Raw genomic sequence first — 22,051 nt, forward strand, 5'->3', positions numbered from 1 at the left:
CAATCTTTTGCAGGGGTGGACTCTCCACTAGGTCTGGCCGGCCTCCCTTGGCCCTCTTCCTGCTCCCACCTGTGAGGCTAAGAACCTCGTGGTCATCTTCGACTCCACACTCTTCTTTTCTCATCAGATCTCTGAAATCTCTAAGAAGTCAAACTACCAACTGCACCTCCTCAGAGGTATTCTTCCTTTTCTCTCCTTCCCCAGAAGCTCACTGTCTCTAGAGCTCTGGTTCTCTCTAGGCTGGACTACTGCAACAACCTCTTACTAAATCTGCCTGCTTCTACTCTCCGCCCTCTCCAACTCATCCAGAACAGGACTGCGAGACTTGTCCTTGGCCTCAAGCCCAGGGATCGTATCTCTCCAGCACTGAAATCTCTGCATTGGCTCCCAGTGGCTGCAAGGATTAAGTTCAAGACCCTCTGCATTGTCCACAAGGCCTTCTGGGGCCTGGAGGCTCAATACCTCCAACTCTCCCTTCGTTAATACATTCCTACTCAAGCTCTTTGCTCCTCCACCTCCAACTCCGACTGGGTCAGTCGCTTCTCCAAGCAACGAGTTGGTGGTAGATCTCGTTCTTTGACTGGGGCCTCTGTCTGGAACAGCCTCCCTGCGTATCTGAAACTTGAGGAGAACCATTTCCGGTTCTAGACGTACCTCAAGACTTTCCTCTTTGCATCTGCCTTCTCTCTTCCTCTCCCCTGCAGATTTACTGTCTGATACTGCACTGGTCACCTGGATACCCTCTGATTTTACGCCCAGGTCCCTACCCACCCAGTTCCACACCCGCAGTGCCTCCCGGCAACCCTTGCACTTGGGTCTGTACCTGTAACCCTACAGTCCCCCTACCTGTACTTTTGGACACCTGCTGTCTGCAGTTACCCTTGCACCTGACACATGCTGGCCGCACTTCTTGTTATTGTTTTGATCCCATGTACAGCACTGCCCCTCCCCTTTGCCCTGGCACTTTTCCCCTACCCTTCTCCTGCACTTGCACGATCTCAATTCCACTTGGCCTAGTAAGATCGTTGTCTCTGTCTTCCCTCTGTTCCCCTTTCCTTTCCTCGTCGTGTGTTGAAACACTTCTGTATAGGCACGTTACAAATGCCATATCATATCACTACCACCTAACTGTTACCAATCATCTGGAGCGCCACCATTTTCTCATCAGAATCCCAACTCATGCACCGACCACAAACACAAAGCAACCAACAAAAAATGGATAAAGCTCAATGTAGAAAACCTAACACAGATACTGGAACACACGAAACCCTGATATACTCCAATTGAACTAAATGATTCCATGCGTTGTAGAAGATGAACTTCACACCTGAATCACTAATGCACTAGGCCAATTGGCACCCTTAAAAACCTTCAAACCAACACAGAAAAAAGTAGCGGCTAGGTAGTTCACGGGGGAATGAAGAGGACGTAAGAAAATAAAATGTAAACTAGAAAGAAAATGGAGAAAAAAACGACAACGAATTGGACAAAACTAATTACCAGCAGCAAATTCTGCTAAACACAAAAGATGTTTTAAAAGACAGGAAAGTGCTTTAAGCCTGAATGAATCCAATCAGCAACAAACCCACAAAAAGAAAAGTATAGAATTATCCAGGAAATAATAAAATACTGCCTCATGCACCAATACAACCATACCCTCGCAAATTTTATAACTGAGGACCATCTCAGAACAAAAATACACTCAATCCGACAGGCCGTAGACACATTCAACCCTGATCACAAACACCCTACCAGAAACTAGAGTCATGCTAACAAGCACAATTTACAACCAATTCAATCAAATAACTGAGGAAACTTTCAACAAACTACAAAATTAAACCAACAAGGTCGGATCTCCAAGCAACCCATGCCAGCTGGATGTCTACAAACAGCAATTATAAAACACCAGCGCACCACACCTAATTATTAATGAACCTATCGTTGAAGACTGGAATTGATCCAAAATCAAACAAATTGAACTATATTAAAGCACTCTTAAAAACAAGGCAGGGAAAACAAATGACCTGCCAACTATAGACCGCAGTATCAAACATACCATATCCTGCAAAAATCTAGGAGAACCACAAGTACATATAATTGCTCAACCACCCATGAAGAGCTACTGAATCAGCACTCCTCTCCTAATGGGACGACCTAAAGATGAACACTGACAACAAACCCAATCTGAATCATACTACTGGGCATATCAGCAGCCTTTGATACGATTAAACACAACTTTAATCAAAAGATTAGAAGAATGTGGCATTCAAAATGTGCCACTAAAATCATTCCTCACTGACGGAACCTACCTACCACCATTCCCTTCAAACACAGGAAACATCTCCTGTGGCGTACCGCAAGGATTAAGCCTCTCCCCAATTCTCCACAATATATACATGGCCCCGCTCATGAAGCTCATTGAAATGTACAGACTCACATGCTACAACTAAGCAGACAACACCAAGCTCATCTTTAAGGTGACAACCAACAATGACCCTCACAGCACTCTCAATAAATGCCTCATTGATGCAAAACTTTACATGACTACTAACAACCTAAAAGTAAATACAACCAAAACAGAAATAATGATGACCCCAGGAAATGGCAGCGAAACAGAGGAATCACTCACCTGTCCTCAAAGAATGGGAACTGAAGACTTCAACCATAATAGAAAACTTGGGAATACTCATGGACGGTGGCCACAGGTTAATGCAATTATAAAATGTTTTTATTATCTACGCTTAATAAGAGGCATCATCCCATACCTTAACTTCGCACACCAAAACTTTGTTACCATCTCCCTGGCATAATCAGGAATAGACTACACAAATAGATTATACCAAAGAATGCCCAACTAACTACCTGTGATGAATCAGTGATGATTCCTCCCACGAAACGTGGCCTGGGACTCTCCGCATATGGCCACGGAAAGGAAGACGCTTCCTAATCCTGAACTTGGGAGACCTTACTGCGGAAGGATCACATGAGGGAGTAAACAGACCAGGAAGACTGTGAAACCCCCCCTGTTTAACTTTCCCCGTAACCCCACACTTTTGATTGCTGTTTGCCTAACTGCAGAAGTTAAAAGTCCCATAATCCTAGAAGTACTGGGAGTACTGGGAAGAGAGAGAGGGCTGAAGAGGCATGCAGTTGCAGTAGTCAGGTAATTACGCCGAACAGCCCACACCTGAAGGAACCTGGGAGGCATAAAATGCCCCCTCAGCTGCAGGCAATTGGAAGGAGATGAAGGAGCTAGAAACGTGACTGGAATGCAAACTGTAGCAGTAGTAGAAGAAGGCACATGGCTGGCAAACCAAGCAGAAGTGGCAGAACAAGAGGAACACCGGAACATGGACACAGCAGATTTCACCTGCTTGTTCTGAGAGGGTCCTGTTCTCCCAAACTATGAAATACAGAGGGTGCACATTGGAAAGCATGCAGGAGAGCTGGATTTCCCCATTTGAGCCTGATTTCTGTGGTTGCTGAGTATTGAACGTTCCAGAGACTGAGGCGAGGAGTAGTTGTCAAGCCGTGGGTCTAAGGAGCAAGAGGGGCTGCATAAACGTATGGCCGGACCAGAGACACCTTCACAGAGGAAGTGTGTGCGGTCACAGAAGCAGTAAAAGTTGTAGCAGAAGTCGTGGAAGCAGTGCAACCCGCAGAGTAAGTGTTAAAGAAGCTGGTGAGTGAAGCACAGCGTTGCTATACAGCAAAGGCGTTGCTAGGGGGGGATGAGGGGGCTATAGCCCCTGGTCCTTTAGTTGTACACCCAGATAGAATCTCAGGGGCTACAACCAAAAGGCTAGCTAGCCCTGAGTCCCAACAATCCCAACAATAGCATAGCCCTGAACCTTTTCCAGACCTAGCAACAACCCTGCAATACAGTATCCAGTCCCTTATTCACTCGCATATGGGTTAAAGCGAGTAGAAGTTGTTCATTGAAGCTGAAATACTTGAATAATGAAAATGTAGCACTTGCATATAAATGAAAATCCTTTTACTTGCGTAGAAAGAAAACAGTATTTAAATTCATTGTTCACCCTTTACAAGACTCTTACTGTTTGAAGGAGTGGTCACCTGTCACCAATTGAGAAGAGTGAACGTTGCAAAGACCAATACCGAATACCTACCCTTGATAACACTATTATTGAAACCTTTGACTTGTGAAAACTACATCAAGGAGTGGTTGCATGTGCCTAATTGTGATTCCTAAAGAAAGACTGAATTCTATTCTTAACTTGAACACAGCATACCTTTCATATACAAGAAGTTAAAGTGTATATATAATTGAAGACGAGAACCCGCATTGCCCAAGCCAAGAGTCTCCCCACATTAACAGAAAACCAGCCTTTCTCAGAGCTGAAAAGCTATCTAACTGTACTGTGAAGTTACTAACAGTTCAACTGGCCTAAAATACATGTCTGCAAGCATTACCTGAAGCTAAGAGAGTGGCACCAAGGCTTCTGGGTAATTACTTGGGCTGGTAAGTGGCAGAAAGGTGCAGTTAAAGTTGGGGAAGGGAAACTGGCTGCTTGTGAGGACTATTTTGAAGTGGACCCGACCTGTAATGCCAGAGTCTTAAAGGCACATCCAGGTTGTTATTGTGGCGGACAGACAAGAGAGGCAAAGAGGCTGCCCCCTTGGAAGAGAGATAGTGTCATGATCTCTGCTTCCAAAAGGTCAGGGTTTTCCCAACTCCCTTGGAAGCAGATCCATAACCCAGGTTCCGAGTGCCAACCAGTCCCAATTGGGACCTTTTGGACCCAGTCCTGGCGCCAGTGGCACCAGGCTCATAAATATGCCCAGTCCCAGCGCTGGAAGCGCCGGGCTCATAATGCTTGGGTGGACTTACCTGCAGCAGACCATTCTGCTTACTTGCCTGCCAGTTGAGCCTCTGATCCTCTTCTGTTTGGAACTACTTTTCCTGTTGGGTGGGGCAGGAGCCACTCCCTAGATTCAGAACACTGGAACTCTTCTGGAAAGCAGGAACTCTTTTCTTACCTAGGCGTGGCTGTGGAAGGAGACACCTAAGCACTACAGGAGGTTATTTAAACCACACCCGATGGATGAATCTTGCTTTGCGTTATTCTGCATCCTCTGCAGCAGAACGCTCATCGTGTCTTCTGCATCTGATCCTGGGCCTAAGGAAAAAGGCTTACCATCCTGAATCCAGTCTTCAGCAACACCTATAAAGACAAGAAAGAACAGGTTAGCATTACGGTCTTCAGTGGCAGATCTTCACTTACCTGGTCCATCGGCTGTCACCAACGCCTCGCGCTGCATTCCGGCATCTGAAAGACAAAGGCTTACCTACTCTTCGTGCGCTCCGGAGGTCTTCACACTGCATTCCGGCATCTGAAAGACAAAAGCTTACCAACTCTTCGCACGCTCCGGAGGCCTTCGGCGCTGCATCCCGCATCTGAAAGACAAAACAAGGTGCGTTTAAAGACATTGGGGAACTTTAATACTCACGTGCCATTACTCCTTTCCACATCTAACCCAGTGGGTATTCCGGCACCCTGCAGCCGCTCCGAACTTGTACCTGCAAAATAAAAAGACAGTTAGAGCGCATCGTGAAGCAGGCAACAAGCGCTTACTTACGTGCTTCCAGGCGCTTCTATTCATCACACGGGCTCCATCTTCAACTCACTTCAGCCCGTCATCCGCATCGCCGGAACCCTGCAAAACAAGAGACATCATTACTAAAGACTTTAAAGACATTAGAATTACTCGAAACTTACCGTTCGTGCAGTAAACGACGGACAGCAGTCCACTGAAGTCAAGAGGCCTGCTCCCCTTATCCAGTGAAGAAACTGGTTACAGCACCCTGCCCCGAGGCAGATGGAGAGCACAGCGTTCACTTACCTAAGGTGAGAGCGTTAACCTTTGGGGTTCTACAGGAGAAGAGAAAGGGAAGAAGAGAGAGACATTCAATAACCCAGTTCCTTAATCCCATATTTTCTATCTGCAGACATCTTACCCTTCGAGTCAGACATACGGTGCACAGAGGTCCAGCCAAAAGAGCCAGCCGTGTGTTACACATCACCTTTGAAGATACAGTATACGCCCAGTCAAGACCGGCGCCTCTACGGGAATCAGGTGAGCGTTACAGAACGCAAAGCCTACCACAAAACTCCCGTCCAGGCGCTATGGAAACCTCGGATACCGACCAGCTAGCCCAGTTACTTGGCGAACTAAGGGCAGAAGATGCAGCCCGTCAGGAAACGAACGCTCTAAGAAGGGAACTGATTATTTCCAAGGAGCGAACAGATGATCTCGCTAGACAATTGCTACAGTCACAAGCCGGACAGACCCTGTTACCCGCATCTGGGGGAAATCTTCCTTCTACATCCTCTATGAATCCAGTGCAGATCAACCTACCTGGGAATGTACCTCTGGCTCCGCCCGAACGATTTTCTGGTGACCCAAAGAGGTTTGCAGTATTTATCAATCAGTGCCGGTTGCATTTCTTATGCCGGCCAGCAGCCTTTCCAACTGATCAAGCTAAAGTAGCTTTCGTGCTTTCGTACCTTAGTGGCAATGCGGCAGACTGGTCGATCCCTCTAGTAAATCAAGATGATCCGGTCCTCCATGATTTTCAAGCTTTTCAGCTCAGTATGGAAAAACTGTTCGCAAGACATTCACAGGGGCAGGCCTTGGACAATGAGCTTCTTTCGTTGCGACAAGGTAATCAAGACCTTTTGGCTTATATTGCGTCTTTCAACAGACTGATAGTGGAAACTCAATGGCCTGAGGACAAAAGGATTACGCTGTTTTATAGAGGTCTACGTGGAGAGCTCAAAGATGTGTTAGCCCAAGTAGTGAATCCCCCACAAGATTGTTCGGACTATATAGACTTAGTCGTTTAAATAGATCACAGACTGCAGAACAGGAAGGCCGATCGTTCCAAGTTTGATGCTCGAGTATTTTCCAAACCGCCAACTCCTTCCAAAGGAGTAGACTCCGGGGAACCCATGCAAATAGGGGGTCTGAAAGGTCCTCTAACACAAAAGGAGCGGGAAAGGAGAAAACAGTTGCAATTATGCCTCTATTGCGGAAACTCAGGGCACTTTCTTCGAGACTGTCCGGTGAAACCTGCCAAGAAGGCAGTAGGAGCTGCAGTTACCAAAGTTACAAACTCTGAGCAGGGAAACGACCTCGCCCGACAAGAATAGAGGTCCTCTTGCTGAGCGTGAAAACCAGTTCCGTGACCTCACATTTCGTGATACCTATGGTCCTCATTAGCCCTGATAATCCGGATCGATTACATGCAATTGAAGCTTACGTCGACAGCGGTGCCATCAGCAATTTTGTGGATCATGAAATGGTTTCGAGGATGAATCTAACTCTTTGTCCCAAGGCTGTAAAGGACGTCATTACTACGGTGGATGGTACGGAGATAGCCTCCGGGCCAGTAACGCATACCACTCAAGAGGTGACGCTAGTAAGTCAAGATGGACACCATGAGAAGATCGTGTTCGATGTGATCAAGGCCCCTCAGTTTCAGTTTATTCTAGGAATACCTTGGTCAGAGAAACACAATCCTCAGATCGATTGGCGAGCAAGAACGGTCCAGTTTCCAGAATGTGTCTCTACTTGTCACCCTCCACCTGGTGTTGCACTGGCAGCAATTTCTTCAGAGACTCCCCAGTTACCTACCGAATACCTAGAATACCAAGATGTTTTCCGGAAGGATCAGGCTAACTCTCTACCTCCTCATAGGTCTTATGACTGCCAGATAGACCTGATACCTGGATCTACTCCTCCTTGTAGTAGAATTTATGCCCTCACCGAGCCTGAGAACCTTCACCTTCGACAATACCTGGATCAATACCTGGCAAATGGGTTTATTCGTCCTTCCAAGTCCCCTGCTTCTTCAGCTTTGTTCTTCGTTCCAAAAAAGGAAGGAGACCTTAGAACTTGTATAGATTATCGCTCCCTGAACCAGATCACCGTTAAGAATAGATATCCGTTACCTTTGATCCCTGAACTCCTGGACCAAGTCAGAAAAGCATGCATATATACAAAGCTGGATCTTAGAGGAGCTTACCACTTGGTACGAGTAAAAGAGGGCGATGAATGGAAGACGGCCTTCCGCACCAAGTATGGGCTATTTGAATATCAGGTCATGCCCTTCGGACTCTGCAATGCCCCGGCCGCCTTTCAATATTTTATGAACGATGTCCTCAGAGAGCTCATAGATGTGTGTGTTGTTGTTTACATTGACGACATCCTCGTTTATTCTTCATCGGAATCTGAACATCGGAAACACGTGAAAATGGTCCTCGAAAGATTGCGTCAACACAAACTTTTCGCTAAGTTGGAAAAATGTGTTTTCAACGTGACTGAAGTTGAATTCTTGGGATTCATATTATCACCTGGCGGAGTGCGTATGGATTCAAAGAAGGTCGATGCAGTTCTCAAATGGCCATCACCATCCTCCGTAAAAGGTGTGCAAAGCATGTTAGGCTTCGCTAACTTTTACCGCAGGTTTATCCCCGAATTCTCTCGAATAGTCCAGCCCATCACTGCCTTGTTAAAGAAAAACAAACGTTTTGAATGGTCTACCGAGGCGGAACAAGCTTCCCAGGATTTGAAGACTAAATTTATCTCTGCACCAATCTTAAAACACCCTCGCCCCAAACTCCCCTACATCGTGGAAACTGATGCTTCAAGCCTTGCCATGGGGGCAGTTCTATCACAAAAGGACCCGGTAACCAATCAGTTGCATCCCGTGGCATTTTGGTCCCGCAAATTCTCGCCTCCTGAAATCAATTACACGATTACTGACAAGGAACTTCTGGCTATCAAGTCTGCCTTTAAGGCTTGGCGGCATTATCTGCTGGGGGCCCGACACACCGTTACTGTGATTACGGATCACCGAAACCTACAATATTTGAAAACCGCAAAAGCCCAATCCTCTAGACAACTCCGTTGGGCATTATTCTTTGCCGAGTTTGACTTCATAATTACCTATCGACCTGGTACAAATAACGGTTAAGCTGATGCCCTTTCTCGGATGGGAGTGGAAGAACACTTGATCAACCCTAAACCTGTACCAATCATTCCCGAACAAAGAATTCTGGGTGTAATCGCCACAGAATCCATAGAGGAAGTTAAGGATAAAGCCAGGCAACTTGTAACTCCAGCAGACATACAGAATTGGCATCTGCAGGGAAAGGACTTTGCAGTAAAGGACAACTTATTGTATTTCCAAGAACGATTATACCTACCCAGCACAGATTTACAGAAAAAAGTAATCTCTTGTTATCACGATTCTTTAATGGAAGGACATCCCGGTATGGCCAAGACCTCAGAAAAGATCAAGCGCTACTTCTGGTGGCCGTCTTGGAAAAAAGATATCAGAGACTTTATAATGTCCTGTGGAGTATGCGCCCAAAACAAGAGTCAAAAGGAAAGACCAGCAGGCCTCTTACACCCTATTGACATCCCACATACGCTTTCTATGGACTTCATCACCGATCTACCTCCATGCTCCGGATACAATACGATTCTAGTAATCGTGGACTTATTCTCCAAGATGGCGCATTTCATTCCGCTCAAAGGCTTGCCAACAGCAGCAACTCTGGCCCGAGAATGTCTCGAAAACATCGTCCGACTGCACGGTTTTCCTTCGGTTCTAATTTCGGATCGAGGTAGTCAATTTATTTCTCATTTTTGGCGAAGTTGCTGTCGGTCGGCTCAAACTGATGTGAGACTATCGACCAGTCACCACCCTCAGACCGACGGACAAACCGAGAGGACCAATCAAACTCTGGAACAGTATTTACGTTGCATGCTGCAACAAACTGAAAAAACTTGGAAAGACATCCTTTGGATAGCCGAATATGCCTACAATAACTCTGTCCATTCGGGAACTGGGAAAACCCCGTTTTTTCTTTTGTACGGCAGTCACCCTCGAACCTCGGAGTTGGATCCCCTCCAAGATCTTGAAACGCCAGCAGTAGACTACCTGCATTCTACAATCACCCAAGCCTTTAAGGAAGCTGTTTCTCACCTTCAAAGGGCTAAAGAACAATACAAGAAAGGAGCAGATCAACATCGGAGGAAGCCCCTCAATATCAAGTAGGGGATCAAGTCTGGTTATCCACCAAATATCTACCTCTAAAAGGGCCACGCACATTCAACCCAAGATACCTTGGTCCCTATTCCATCACTACCATAGTAAACCCAGTAGCGGTCAAGTTGGACTTGCCCCCGCACATGAAGATACACCCGGTCTTCCACGTCTCTCTATTAAAACCCGTGCAACCTCAAACCCGACTAACTAAATCTCCAAAACCTATCCTAGTTGATGGAGAACTCGAGTTTGAAGTCAAAAGCATTCTGGACTCCAAGATCTCCAAATCTAAACTATTTTACCTAATTGACTGGAAAGGCTACGGCCCCCAATCCTGGGAACCTGCTGAATATGTCCACGCTCCTCGCCTAATCAAAAGATTTCACCGAACATTTCCTGACAAGCCAAAACCCCCGGAGAAGCCCGGTTTGGGAGGGGCCTTGAGGGGGGGTACTGTCATGATCTCTGCTTCCAAAAGGTCAGGGTTTTCCCAACTCCCTTGGAAGCAGATCCATAACCCAGGTTCCGAGTGCCAACCAGTCCCAATTGGGACCTTTTGGACTCAGTCCTGGCGCCAGTGGCACCAGGCTCATAAATATGCCCAGTCCCAGCGCTGGAAGCGCCGGGCTCATAATGCTTGGGTGGACTTACCTGCAGCAGGCCATGCTGCTTACTTGCCTGCCAGTTGAGCCTCTGATCCTCTTCTGTTTGGAACTACTTTTCCTGTTGGGTGGGGCAGGAGCCACTCCCTAGATTCAGAACACTGGAACTCTTCTGGAAAGCAGGAACTCTTTTCTTACCTAGGCGTGGCTGTGGAAGGAGACACCTAAGCACTACAGGAGGCTATTTAAACCACACCTGATGGATGAATCTTGCTTTGCGTTATTCTGCATCCTCTGCAGCAGAACGCTCATCGTGTCTTCTGCATCTGATCCTGGGCCTAAGGAAAAAGGCTTACCATCCTGAATCCAGTCTTCAGCAACACCTATAAAGACAAGAAAGAACAGGTTAGCATTACGGTCTTCAGTGACAGCTCTTCACTTACCTGGTCCATCGGCTGTCACCAACGCCTCGCGCTGCATTCCGGCATCTGAAAGACAAAGGCTTACCTACTCTTCGTGCGCTCCGGAGGTCTTCACACTGCATTCCGGCATCTGAAAGACAAAAGCTTACCAACTCTTCGCACGCTCCGGAGGCCTTCGGCGCTGCATCCCGCATCTGAAAGACAAAACAAGGTGCGTTTAAAGACATTGGGGAACTTTAATACTCACGTGCCATTACTCCTTTCCACATCTAACCCAGTGGGTATTCCGGCACCCTGCAGCCGCTCCGAACTTGTACCTGCAAAATAAAAAGACAGTTAGAGCGCATCGTGAAGCAGGCAACAAGCGCTTACTTACGTGCTTCCAGGCGCTTCTATTCATCACACGGGCTCCATCTTCAACTCACTTCAGCCCGTCATCCGCCATCGCCGGAACCCTGCAAAACAAGAGACATCATTACTAAAGACTTTAAAGACATTAGAAATACTCGAAACTTACAGTTCGTGCAGTAAACGACGGACAGCAGTCCACTGAAGTCAAGAGGCCTGCTCCCCTTATCCAGTGAAGAAACTGGTTACAGCACCCTGCCCCGAGGCAGATGGAGAGCACAGCGTTCACTTACCTAAGGTGAGAGCGTTAACCTTTGGGGTTCTACAGGAGAAGAGAAAGGGAAGAAGAGAGAGACATTCAATAACCCAGTTCCTTAATCCCATATTTTCTATCTGCAGACATCTTACGAGTCAGACATACAGTGCACAGAGGTCCAGCCCAAAGAGCCAGCCATGTGTTACACATCACCTTTGAAGATACGGTATACGCCCAGTCAAGACCGGCGCCTCTACGGGAATCAGGTGAGCGTTACAGATAGTCAGAGGAAGAGTGCCTTGCCTACCATGAGGTGTTGACGTACCTTAAACTATATCTTGTTGAAGCCTGTCTAGAAGTCCAAATCACTGAAGCTGTGGTGGTATATTTGGTTGTCAGTAGATGCAACACGCAGTAGTCTAAACAAGCTGAAGTACTGTGAGACAAAGGTGACTGTTCTCATGGTAAATCAAGTAGAAGTAAAATTGTTGAAGTGGAAGCAGCAGCACTGAGAAGTCATCCTGACAAATATACCAATGTGAATTCTAAAACTGTAACCAATGAAATACTAGATGTCAACCAGTAACTATGTATCACTAACAGTTGTGAATATTGCATTTCTTTTAAACTGTGGCAAGTCTTCTTGAGGAAGTGACAAATCATTGTGGTTGGGATTACCATTGGTGCAATTTGGTGGAAGTTGAAAGTGGATATTTCACCAAGGAGAAGATACTTGCAACTTTAGTTCACTTTGACTCAAGAACCTGATTTGATATATTCTTTCTTTGGTTGAACATTAACAGAGTTGACCTTGAATCCTGGGGAAAGGAATTATCCAGGACATTAGAAGGTTATTCAGAAACTATGAGTGTTGTCCATGTTATGTTGTATTGCCATGTGTTCTCTTTTTGTATTTGTTGCTTAGTGTGATGGACAGACATCCGGTGTTAGAGTTTGTTCCCTTAGCTTTGGTTAGGCAGGGAATCCCTTAGCAGAGTAGGGATAGTGACGCAATTTTTTGCATATTTCCTTTCAGAATAAAATTGCTTATTTTGATAAATCATCAAACAGTTGTCCTCAAACATAATTTTTCAAGCCCTCTGCATTGCCCATAGAGCACTACACGGACATGGAGCTGAATTCCCCCAATAAAAAAAAAACAATACCAGCCAAAAAGAACTCTTGAGATCAAGTAGTGACCTCTGCATAGATACAAGGTACTATGAGAAAGCTAAAGTCAGAGGAACTGCTAACTGCTTTCTCCATTCTCATAGTCAAACAAAGGAATTCGATCCCTAAGGAAAATCCAAATGACGGGGGAACACCTGACATTTTGGAAACTACTAAAAACCTGTTTTTTTCAACTCGCCCGGATGAAGCAGATCAACATCAACCAGACAGTGATCATCGCTTTCAGGGGTGTCACATCATCTCCATACAATGCACAAGCCACTTCTGCAAAGGCATCTCAGTGTCAAATCCCTCCGTGAGTGGATCGAGAGGATCCAGATAACCTAAATTGCCAAATTGATGACACCAATATATCAAGGAAAACACATTACACCTTTTTTCAGCCACTCCACAATGGCCTTCCAAAAAAAGGAATTGCATAGCACCACTGTACCTAGAAGCTATCCACAACTAGATACCCAAAACCTAATAACATCTCCTTTTTCAATCACACTTACCATATACACCCCAGATAGCTAGAAAGGAACGCCCGCTAAACACCCCTAAACCGCACATCTTTCTCAAAACCAAATCATAAACCCCTACCAGCCCCAAACACCCAACAACTCAGACACTGGATTTCTCCCATCTGGAAACAATACAGCTCGAGTGTACAAAATAAAGCACACCTAGAAAACACACATGCACAGAGGCCAGTTACTCCTGGTTCTACACACATCAACAACTGAGCAACACATCTTTCTAATTCCTCTTTCTAGGCCTAACCAACGCACTCCACTTTGCCTTTTTTAGACTTGTGAGAGTGCATGGAGACATGAAATGACAGCGCTGTGCAGCATAAATCAACATAACATAACATTCCCTACTGGTTGTCTCTAACGCCCAACTGGATATCTCCCCCCATGCGTCACTCTAAGGGCAAGTTAGGTCCCTTGAAACTACTACGGTGGTGACGTGGTGCAGGACGAAAGCACATTAACATAACATATTTTGCTATAAGAATCATCAAACATATATGACAAACAAATATGACGAGAATGAAAGTGCAAAGTTGAGTTTGCACAATTCCTTGCAGCAGATCTATGGGTGTTCAATGTGCCTTGTAGCGGTTCTCCCAGTAAGTTCTGAAGAAAAACAGATGCTCCTTTGAGGCAAAGGATGGGTGCAACACAACTATCCTTTCCATTCTATCACTTTTAATTATGTGTGGTTTATAAGGATCTATCTGAAGTCGAGGCAGTTTCAATCTACACTTAGGAAAACAGTGACATATGGAAAATACAGACATAGACATTGAGCCCCTTATGAGGGTCCTGGGGCCTGGGTCCAATCTGTCTACCTGTCTGCGTAAATAAAGGTATGGAGAAAAAAAAGAATTGGGTCCCTGTACTAGGGCACTGTCCCATTCACGGCAATAGCTGGCCTTGAACTCTTGCATGCTAAAAGTGCCAAAGCTTTTGTAGTGTAAAACACAGCAGGTGACGTCAGCTGAAGGTATGTTATGTTGATTTATACCGCACACCGTTAACACCCAGGGGCAGTCTCCAGGAGCTCTGAAGGGGAGCAGCCACTGGGTGCTCTATGCATGGAAGTGATCATTTGCATTGCTACATAGAACAATCCAGAGAGGTTCGCCACCCTCCATCTGACTCACGTGAGCCGACTTAGAGGAAACCTTATAAGCCCAACACACAGGGCTGTGACCAAAGTGAAAGCAAATCCAAACAGTTCCACATGCCATGATGTCCTTGAATTCCTGCGTCCCTTTGACTTGAAATGTATTTCTAAGCCTTGAAAGCTCCTTCCACTCTCCCACAGCCACAGTGAGAATGACCAACTTCATAAACATTTCTGAACTGACACAGGGCGCACCTAAATCCAAAGAAAGATTATAGCCATAAAAGAAATTCATCTGAAGAGAATTTGATATGTCAGGAGTGCAGGCAGAATTGAAGGTGCCTACATTTTATGAAGATGCCAAGCTGCCAATCATCTTACTGGGAAAGTGGGCGGCCATGACTGATGTCCAGTGCAAGTTGCGGGCTGGCCCTTTCCCCTTTAGTATCTGCGGTTCTGCCTCGCCCTGGCTTCCCTGCCCTCCCTCCCTGCTCCCTCCCCTCTCCGCCCACACCGGCCCCTCCTCTCCTCTTACCTCTTCAGGAGATGTCCTGTCCCATTCTTCCTTCCTAATGCGCCCACCCCCAATCAAACCTCACCACTGAAATGGAAGAGGCGCTCTGCTCGGGCCCCATACTCCATCCTCTTGGTGCCTATTACTTTTCACCCACAAAATGTGCAGCCCATGGTTTAATTGCTCTTAGCATCTCTGTGGTGTTCCAGCGGTGCTAAAATTTCAATCACCAGTTCCACTGGCTGTACCGCGTGGTAACAGGCCAGGGAAACTCTCCATTTATTAACTCAGGCCTTGAGCCGTTTCCATCTGGTACAGCCGTGGAGCCAGTGACTATAGAAGAGCTGGCACTAAGAAAGACCACAGCAGAAGTAATAGAACCAGGAAATAGATATGGGTGGAGATGCTGCACAGTGTCCCATTAGGTCATCCTGCCACCCAATGTAATCCACCGTTTTGTGATAAATGTATTGAATTCTGCAGGGATGCACAGTTTGAACATTACATTTAACAGACTCGGTAAGTAGCGTTTCTGGGAAGCAACAAAAAATAGTGTCGGGCACATTTCACAAGAAGTTGCATTCACATTTGAATGGTCTTTCCTTACCGTACGTTACCGTTGCTGTGCCACTCTTGTCAAACAGTTGGAAAGCTGTGATGAACATTGCATCGGGCGCACACAAGACAGACTCAAAGGCCAAAAACTCTTGAAAAGAGATCAACCTACAAGCAAAAAAGGGGACTTTTAAGAGAAACAATCTTTGCATACTTTACAGGAAAAGAAACATCACTACAACGGAGCTCATTTTGAGCTCGTCTTAACGGTAATAAATGCACAACAGCCTTTTACGTAGTTCATCTCCGTTACAGCTAATGTACCTTGATTTGTATGACGGTGAGGAGGGGCATAACTGCTCCCTTCGGTTGTATACGAATTGTTCGTTTTACAACTGTTCGAATTACAATTGACCTTTTCACAATTGATCGAATTGTGAAGGTCAATTGTAACATATATGTGGGGGGAAACCCCATATAATTGTGACCCTTTAAATTCGAACAATTGTAAACAAACAATTTGGGTAATACCCTCCCTTCCGCTCCGCCATAAAAATACTCCAGCATTTGCAAATGCTGGGAATTCCTAAACAGTCAGTCTGCTTTTTCCATCATGAATATATTCAATTTGCGCGGCAGCTGCCTTTTGTGCCCTCCACTTGCACTCCTGCCATGCAAATGATGAAAATTCGGTGGCAGGGAACCATTTACTTGAAAGTGTACACATAATGGGTCCCGGCAGCAGAATTACAGGGAACTGCAAAATAAGCCCCAAGGAACAAGTTACTTACCTGTAACTGTTGTTCTACAGCATGGGTCTGGCATGGATTCACATGCTCATGAATATTCCCCGTCGTCAGGCTGGGAATCCTCAGTAAAGAAAAAAACCAGTATCAGTTTCGTTTCTGATCTGTCTTTCGTAGTAGTAACCAATCACTGGTCTCTGCGTCATACTGACCACAGCCAATGACTGCCCTCTACCTAAGCCCCGCCTCTGGCAGCCATCTTCAGATTTGGAAGCACGTGAAGTGGCAGTATGACCAAGTGAAGAGCCGCAGAGGGGTAGGCGGGAGGGTTCGCATGTGAATCCATGCCAGACCCATGCTGGAGAACAACAGTTACAGGTAAGTAACTTGTTCCTTCTCCAGCATGGGGTCTGGCATGGATTCACATGCTCATGAATAAAGAATACATAGCAGTACACACATGCACAACCACGGGAGGTGGCAAAGACTCAACATTAAGCATTACATAAAACTCAACATCAAGCAATCTTACCTCCTCACCAGGCTCACCTCAGGCGAACAGGTTGCGCAGCACTGCTTGGCCGACCCTGGACTCCTCCCTGGAATCCCGATCGATGCAGTAGAATTTCGTGAAGGTGTGCGTCGACCTCCACGTAGCAGCCCTGCATATGTCCAGCAGGGGCACACCAGAAAGGAACGCCGTGGTAGCTGCGATCGCTCTGGTGGAATGGGCTCTCGGACGGCCAGGCAGCGGTCGGTTTGCCAACCGATGACAGTACATGATACAGCCGGAGAGCCATCTGGAAATGGAAGCCTTCGAGAGAGCCTTCCCCTGATTGACAGGTCCAAAGTTCACAAAGAGTTGTGACGTCTTCCGAAGACACTTCGTGCGGTCCACGTAGAACTTCAGCGCTCTAGCCACATCAAGCGAGTGCAAAGTCCTCTCAGCCGGCGACGAAGGCGACGGGAAAAACACAGGCAACACCAAGGGTTCGTTGAGGTGGAAGTCCGACGGCACCTTGGGCATGAAGAAGGGGTGCGTCCTGAGCACCTCCCTCGTGTCGTGAAAAGTCAAGTATGGTGGCTTGCAAGATAGGGCCTGGATCTCTCCCACTCGTCGTGCGGAGGTGATGGCCACAAGAAACGCTGTTTTCCACGACAGGAACTTCAACGGGGCCGAGTGCAGAGACTCGAACGGAGGTCCCATGAGCTTGGTCAGCACCACGTTGAGCTCCCACGCCGGGGCCGGTGCCTTCACCGGCGGGAACGATCTGAACAGTCCCTTCATGAACTCTTTCACCAGACGATGAGACCACAAGGACGTCTGCCCCGTGGTTCTGGTGTATCGGGAGATCTCAGCAAGATGAATCTTGATGGACGCGTGTGCCAGTCCAGCCTTGGCCAGCGTCAACAGGTACGGCAGCACTTGGGGAGCCGTAATCCTCAGAGGGTTAATCTTCTGTGCGTGGCACCAGACAGAGAACCTCTTCCATTTGTGTCCGTAGCATTTAAGAGTCGAGGACGCCCTGGCCTTTGCAAGAACCTCTCTGCAGTCGGCCGGTATGTCGTATCCTCCAAACTCTAGCGCTGCAGGAGCCAGGCCTGCAAGTTCAGCGACTTCGGGTCGTGGTGGAGGATGGCACCTCCTTCCCTGGGGAGCAGATCCGCGTCCACCGGCAGCTTGATCGGCGGGGACGCTGACAAGTCCAGAAGGTCCGGGAACCATATCTGCCTCGGCCACGCAGGTGCGACGAGGATCATCCTGCACCATGACCTCTTGAGCTGGTTGATGAGCCGGATCAGCAGTGGCAGAGGAGGGAACGCGTATAGGAACAGGCCTTCCCAGGGGAACGAGAAAGCATCGCCCATGCTCCTCGGCTGGGGAAACCTGCTGGCGAACCTCCGGCACTTGGAGTTCGTCGCCGTCGCGAACAGGTCGATCTGGGGTGTGCCCCACCGTCGGAAGAGGCGATCCACTAGATCCTGCCGTAGTTCCCACTCGTGGCACAAGCGCAGCTCCCTGCTGAGTGAGTCGGCGATGGTGTTTTTTATCCCTGCCAGATGAAACGGCACCATAAACATCCTTTGGGCGACGGCCCAATGCCACAGGTCCTGCACCTCCTTGGACAGTGCTGGGGACCTGGTTCCGCCCTGTTTCCTGATGTAAAACATGGTGGTGGTGTTGTCCGTGAAGATCCTCACCACCTTGCCCTTGAGGGACGGAAGGAAGGACCTGAGGGCCCAAAACACTGCACGGAGCTCCAGGACGTTGATATGGAGGGACTTCTCCGTCGGGAGCCAAAGGCCTCTCGCGTGCAGATTCCCGGTGTGCGCTCCCCACCCTTCCAGGGAGGCATCCGTGGTCACTGTCTCCTGGTGGCCTGGGGTCTGGAAGTCCATGCCCGCCGTCAGATGCGCGCGGGTGCCCCACCACCGGATCGCTCGTCGGAAACTCTCATCGAGTTTGATCCTCTCCTCGAAGTTGCCCGTCGTTTGGATCCAGCGCGCGTCCAGGAACTCCTGCAACGGGCGCATCCGGAGCCTGCAGATGGGAATGAGGTAGATACAAGAAGACATCATTCCGAGGAGGGACTTGATGGACCTCACCTTGGCCGCGTCGGCAACCAACATCTGCTGCACCTTGCCCCGGATGGCCCTGGTCCTTTCCTCCGACGGGGAGGCCAGAAGGGACACTGTGTCGAGCTTTGCTCCCAGAAACAGTGCGACTTGCGCGGGTACCAGGTGGGACTTGGCGTAGTTCACGGAGAATCCCAGGTCCGTGAGAAGTTGGACGGTCCTTGCCGTGTGCTCCACGGCGAGCTCCCTCGTCTTGGCTCAGATGAGCCAGTCGTCCAGGTAGGGGTAGACGTGGATCCCCTCTCGGCGCAGCTGCGCCGCCACTGGTGCAAGGCACTTGGTGAATACCCTGGGTGCCGACCGTAGACCGAAGGGAAGGGCTCTGAACTGATAGTGACGCCCTTGGACCACGAACCTGAGAAATTTTCGGTGCCCCTTTAGGATGGGAATATGGAAGTAGGCATCCTCCAAGTCCAACGACGACAGGAAGTCGCCCTCCTCCAGCTGACCCAGGACGTGCTGGAGGGTGACCATCCGGAACTTCTGCGCCTTGATGAACTTGTTCAGCCGTCGTAGGTCTAGGATGGGGCGCCATCCTCCCGTCTTCTTCTTCACGAGGAAGTATCTTGAGTAAACTCCGGAACCCCGAAGCCTCTTTGGGACGAGTTCGATGGCGCCCTTCCTGAGCATCGCATTTACCTCCAGGAGAAGCTGAGGGACGTGAAGCTCTTTCCTGGCCACGGGGCGACGCGCGGGCACCTTCTTTGAAACTCGAGCGCGTGACCCTGGGCTAGAGCGTCCAGCACCCAACGGTCTGTGGAGATGGACTCCCACACGCTGACGAAGCTCGCCAGCCGGCCTCCCACCGGGGTGCTTCGGTGGGTGCCCGACCCCACGGCCGGTTCAATCCTGCTTAGACGAAGCTTTGCCGCCTTGACCTCCTTGGCGACGACGGCGGGGTCCGCCTGACTTGCCTCGTCCCCTGTAAGCTTCCTGAGACGACGAACGGGCCGCTTGACGGTAGGTGGAAAATCCGCCGCCGGAACCTTTGGAGGCGCCCTTGCCTCCGCCGCTCCGAAAGGGCGGCCACCGTTGCTGGAGAACCCCGAGAGCCCGGGCCGTCTCCGTGTCCGCTTTAATGGCTTGAAGGGAATCGTCCACTCTTTTCCCGAACAGGTTGTTCCCATCGAACGGCATGTCCAGGACTCCGGTCTGTACGTCTTGACGGAAGTCCGTAGCCTCGAGCCATCCACGCCGCCTAAGGCACACGCCGTTGCCCAACTGGCGAAATCCTGTGTTGGCGATGTCCGTCGCAATCGTGATGGCGTGGTCCGACGCCACCTCACCTTCCTGCAAGATCTCTAGGGCATCCGCCCTGTTGTCGTCCGGTAGGAAGTCCAGCAGGGGAGCCAGTTTGTACCACAGCTCCCTGTCGTAGCGGGCTACGATAGCTAAAGCGTTGGCCGCCTTAATCGTCGTCGCTGCAGACGAGATGACCCTGAGCCCCATCGTATCCAATTTCTTTCCCTCGCCGTCCGGCGGGGAAGTCGACGTGGAGGCCGCACCCCCCGGCTTTCTTCCTGGCCGTCGCGGAGACGACGGAGTCCGGGGTAGGCTGTGCCCGGAGGCACAAGGGGGCCGCGTCCGGGACCCGGTACTTCTTCTCGTACCGGTCTTTTCTAGCCGGCGTCGTGGATGGGTTCTTGAGGAGGGCAAGGCCCTCATCCCAAATATCGTCCAGCAGAGGCACCGCGAGGACCGTCTTCCTCTTGGCCTCGCGCCGCTGATAAAGGAAACCTTCCTTCTTCTTCTCCTCAGGGCAGAGCTGGAAGAGCTCGGATGCCCTGGCGATCATGGAGTGAAAAGATCCAATCTCGTCGGGCGGGGAAGCCTGGGTGGAAGGTGACGACGGCAGATCATCGTCGTACACCTCGTCGCCGTACCCGTCGCGGCCGTGTCAGTCCCCGTGTCATCCCCTCGAGTCGTGGACGGGGAGGAGGGCTGAACGGGTCACGACGGCTGAAAAGGAGGTGGAGGGTGAATCCTTCTCTTCTTAGGAGGGGGGCTGCCCGAAGGGCCTGGCTCCGGGTCCCCCGACGGGAGTGGCTCCTCCACTGGTAACGGCAGTCTCGTCCTTATCTCTGAGCATAAGGACTGTATAGCCAACAAAATGGCCGCCGAGTTGTCTTGCGGCGCTGGTAGAGGGGAGTCCGACGGGCGGTCAGGGGCCCCGTCGGTACCCTCGACGATGTCGTCGTCTCCTGCGTCGGGATCCCTCCCGACGGGCTGGTCTTCTTCCACGCCAATGCCGTGGCTTAAGACCTCGATCAGTTCTTCCTCAGAGGTTGAGGCCGAATCCACGACGACCTCCTGCCCCCCCTTTTTCTTCTCCGTCGAAGGTTTCACGGGGGTCCTGTCGATGGGCATAAAAGAGGACTCCCTCCGCGGTGGCAGGGAGACTCTGAGCCCCGAGGTCGCTGCCACTGGTGTAACCTCCACAGGCAGAGCCAGGGCCGCTGCGACTGTCTCGATAGAGGCCTTGGCCGGATGGATTAAGGCTTTCACCACCTTAGGTGCGCTCACCGCCTTCTCCTTGAGGGGGGGGCACTGCCTCGCTCCCCCTCCGCCTTCGAGCTCGACTGGGGCCTCTCCAGGAGCTTCGCCGGGTGCTCGGCCTTCCTCTTACCCGACCCAGAGCGTTGGCTCGTGGTTGATGGTGCCGGGGAGGGTGCGCCCTGCCTGGCGCCCGTAGAGCCCGACCGTTCGGCGGTCCCGGTGCCAGCGGACTCGCGGTGCTTGGCCTTGTGTTGGACCCCCGTCGCCGGGGCGTCCTCAAAGGTCTTAGAAGACCGCTCGGATTTCTTCCTCTTATTCTCGCCGGACGGGCTCTTCCCTTCCAGCCAGTTGGCGAGACGTTGATGGCGGTCCTTCATGGTCCGCTCCGACATGTTGCCGCAAAACGCATAGTCCTTCTCCACGTGCGTCTTGTCCTCATGTAGGCAGTAAAGACAAAAGGAGTGTTCGTCTTCCTTAAAGACATTCTGCAGCTGGCATCCAGGGCAGACCCTGAACAGCTTTCCGGGCGTCGAGCTTCCCTTCTCCTGGGCCATGACCGAGATGGGCCTGAGAAACTTCTGGAATC

General features: G+C 49.5%; 1 protein-coding gene across 1 annotated transcript in view; it reads right to left on the reverse strand.

Annotated features, from left to right (window-relative positions):
* Positions 1 to 22,051, reverse strand: part of SLC25A12 (solute carrier family 25 member 12) — an 881,399-nt gene that overhangs the window by 593,910 nt on the left and 265,438 nt on the right. The window contains exon 4 of the mRNA XM_069616206.1: positions 15,639 to 15,754. Within this exon, the coding sequence (XP_069472307.1) occupies positions 15,639 to 15,754 (116 nt within the window). The remainder of the gene's footprint in view (positions 1 to 15,638; positions 15,755 to 22,051) is intronic.

This window comes from Ambystoma mexicanum, chromosome 9 (genome assembly GCF_040938575.1).
Source record: "Ambystoma mexicanum isolate Mex_15411 chromosome 9, UKY_AmexF1_1, whole genome shotgun sequence".
In the NCBI taxonomy this organism is placed as follows: Eukaryota; Metazoa; Chordata; class Amphibia; order Caudata; family Ambystomatidae; genus Ambystoma; species Ambystoma mexicanum.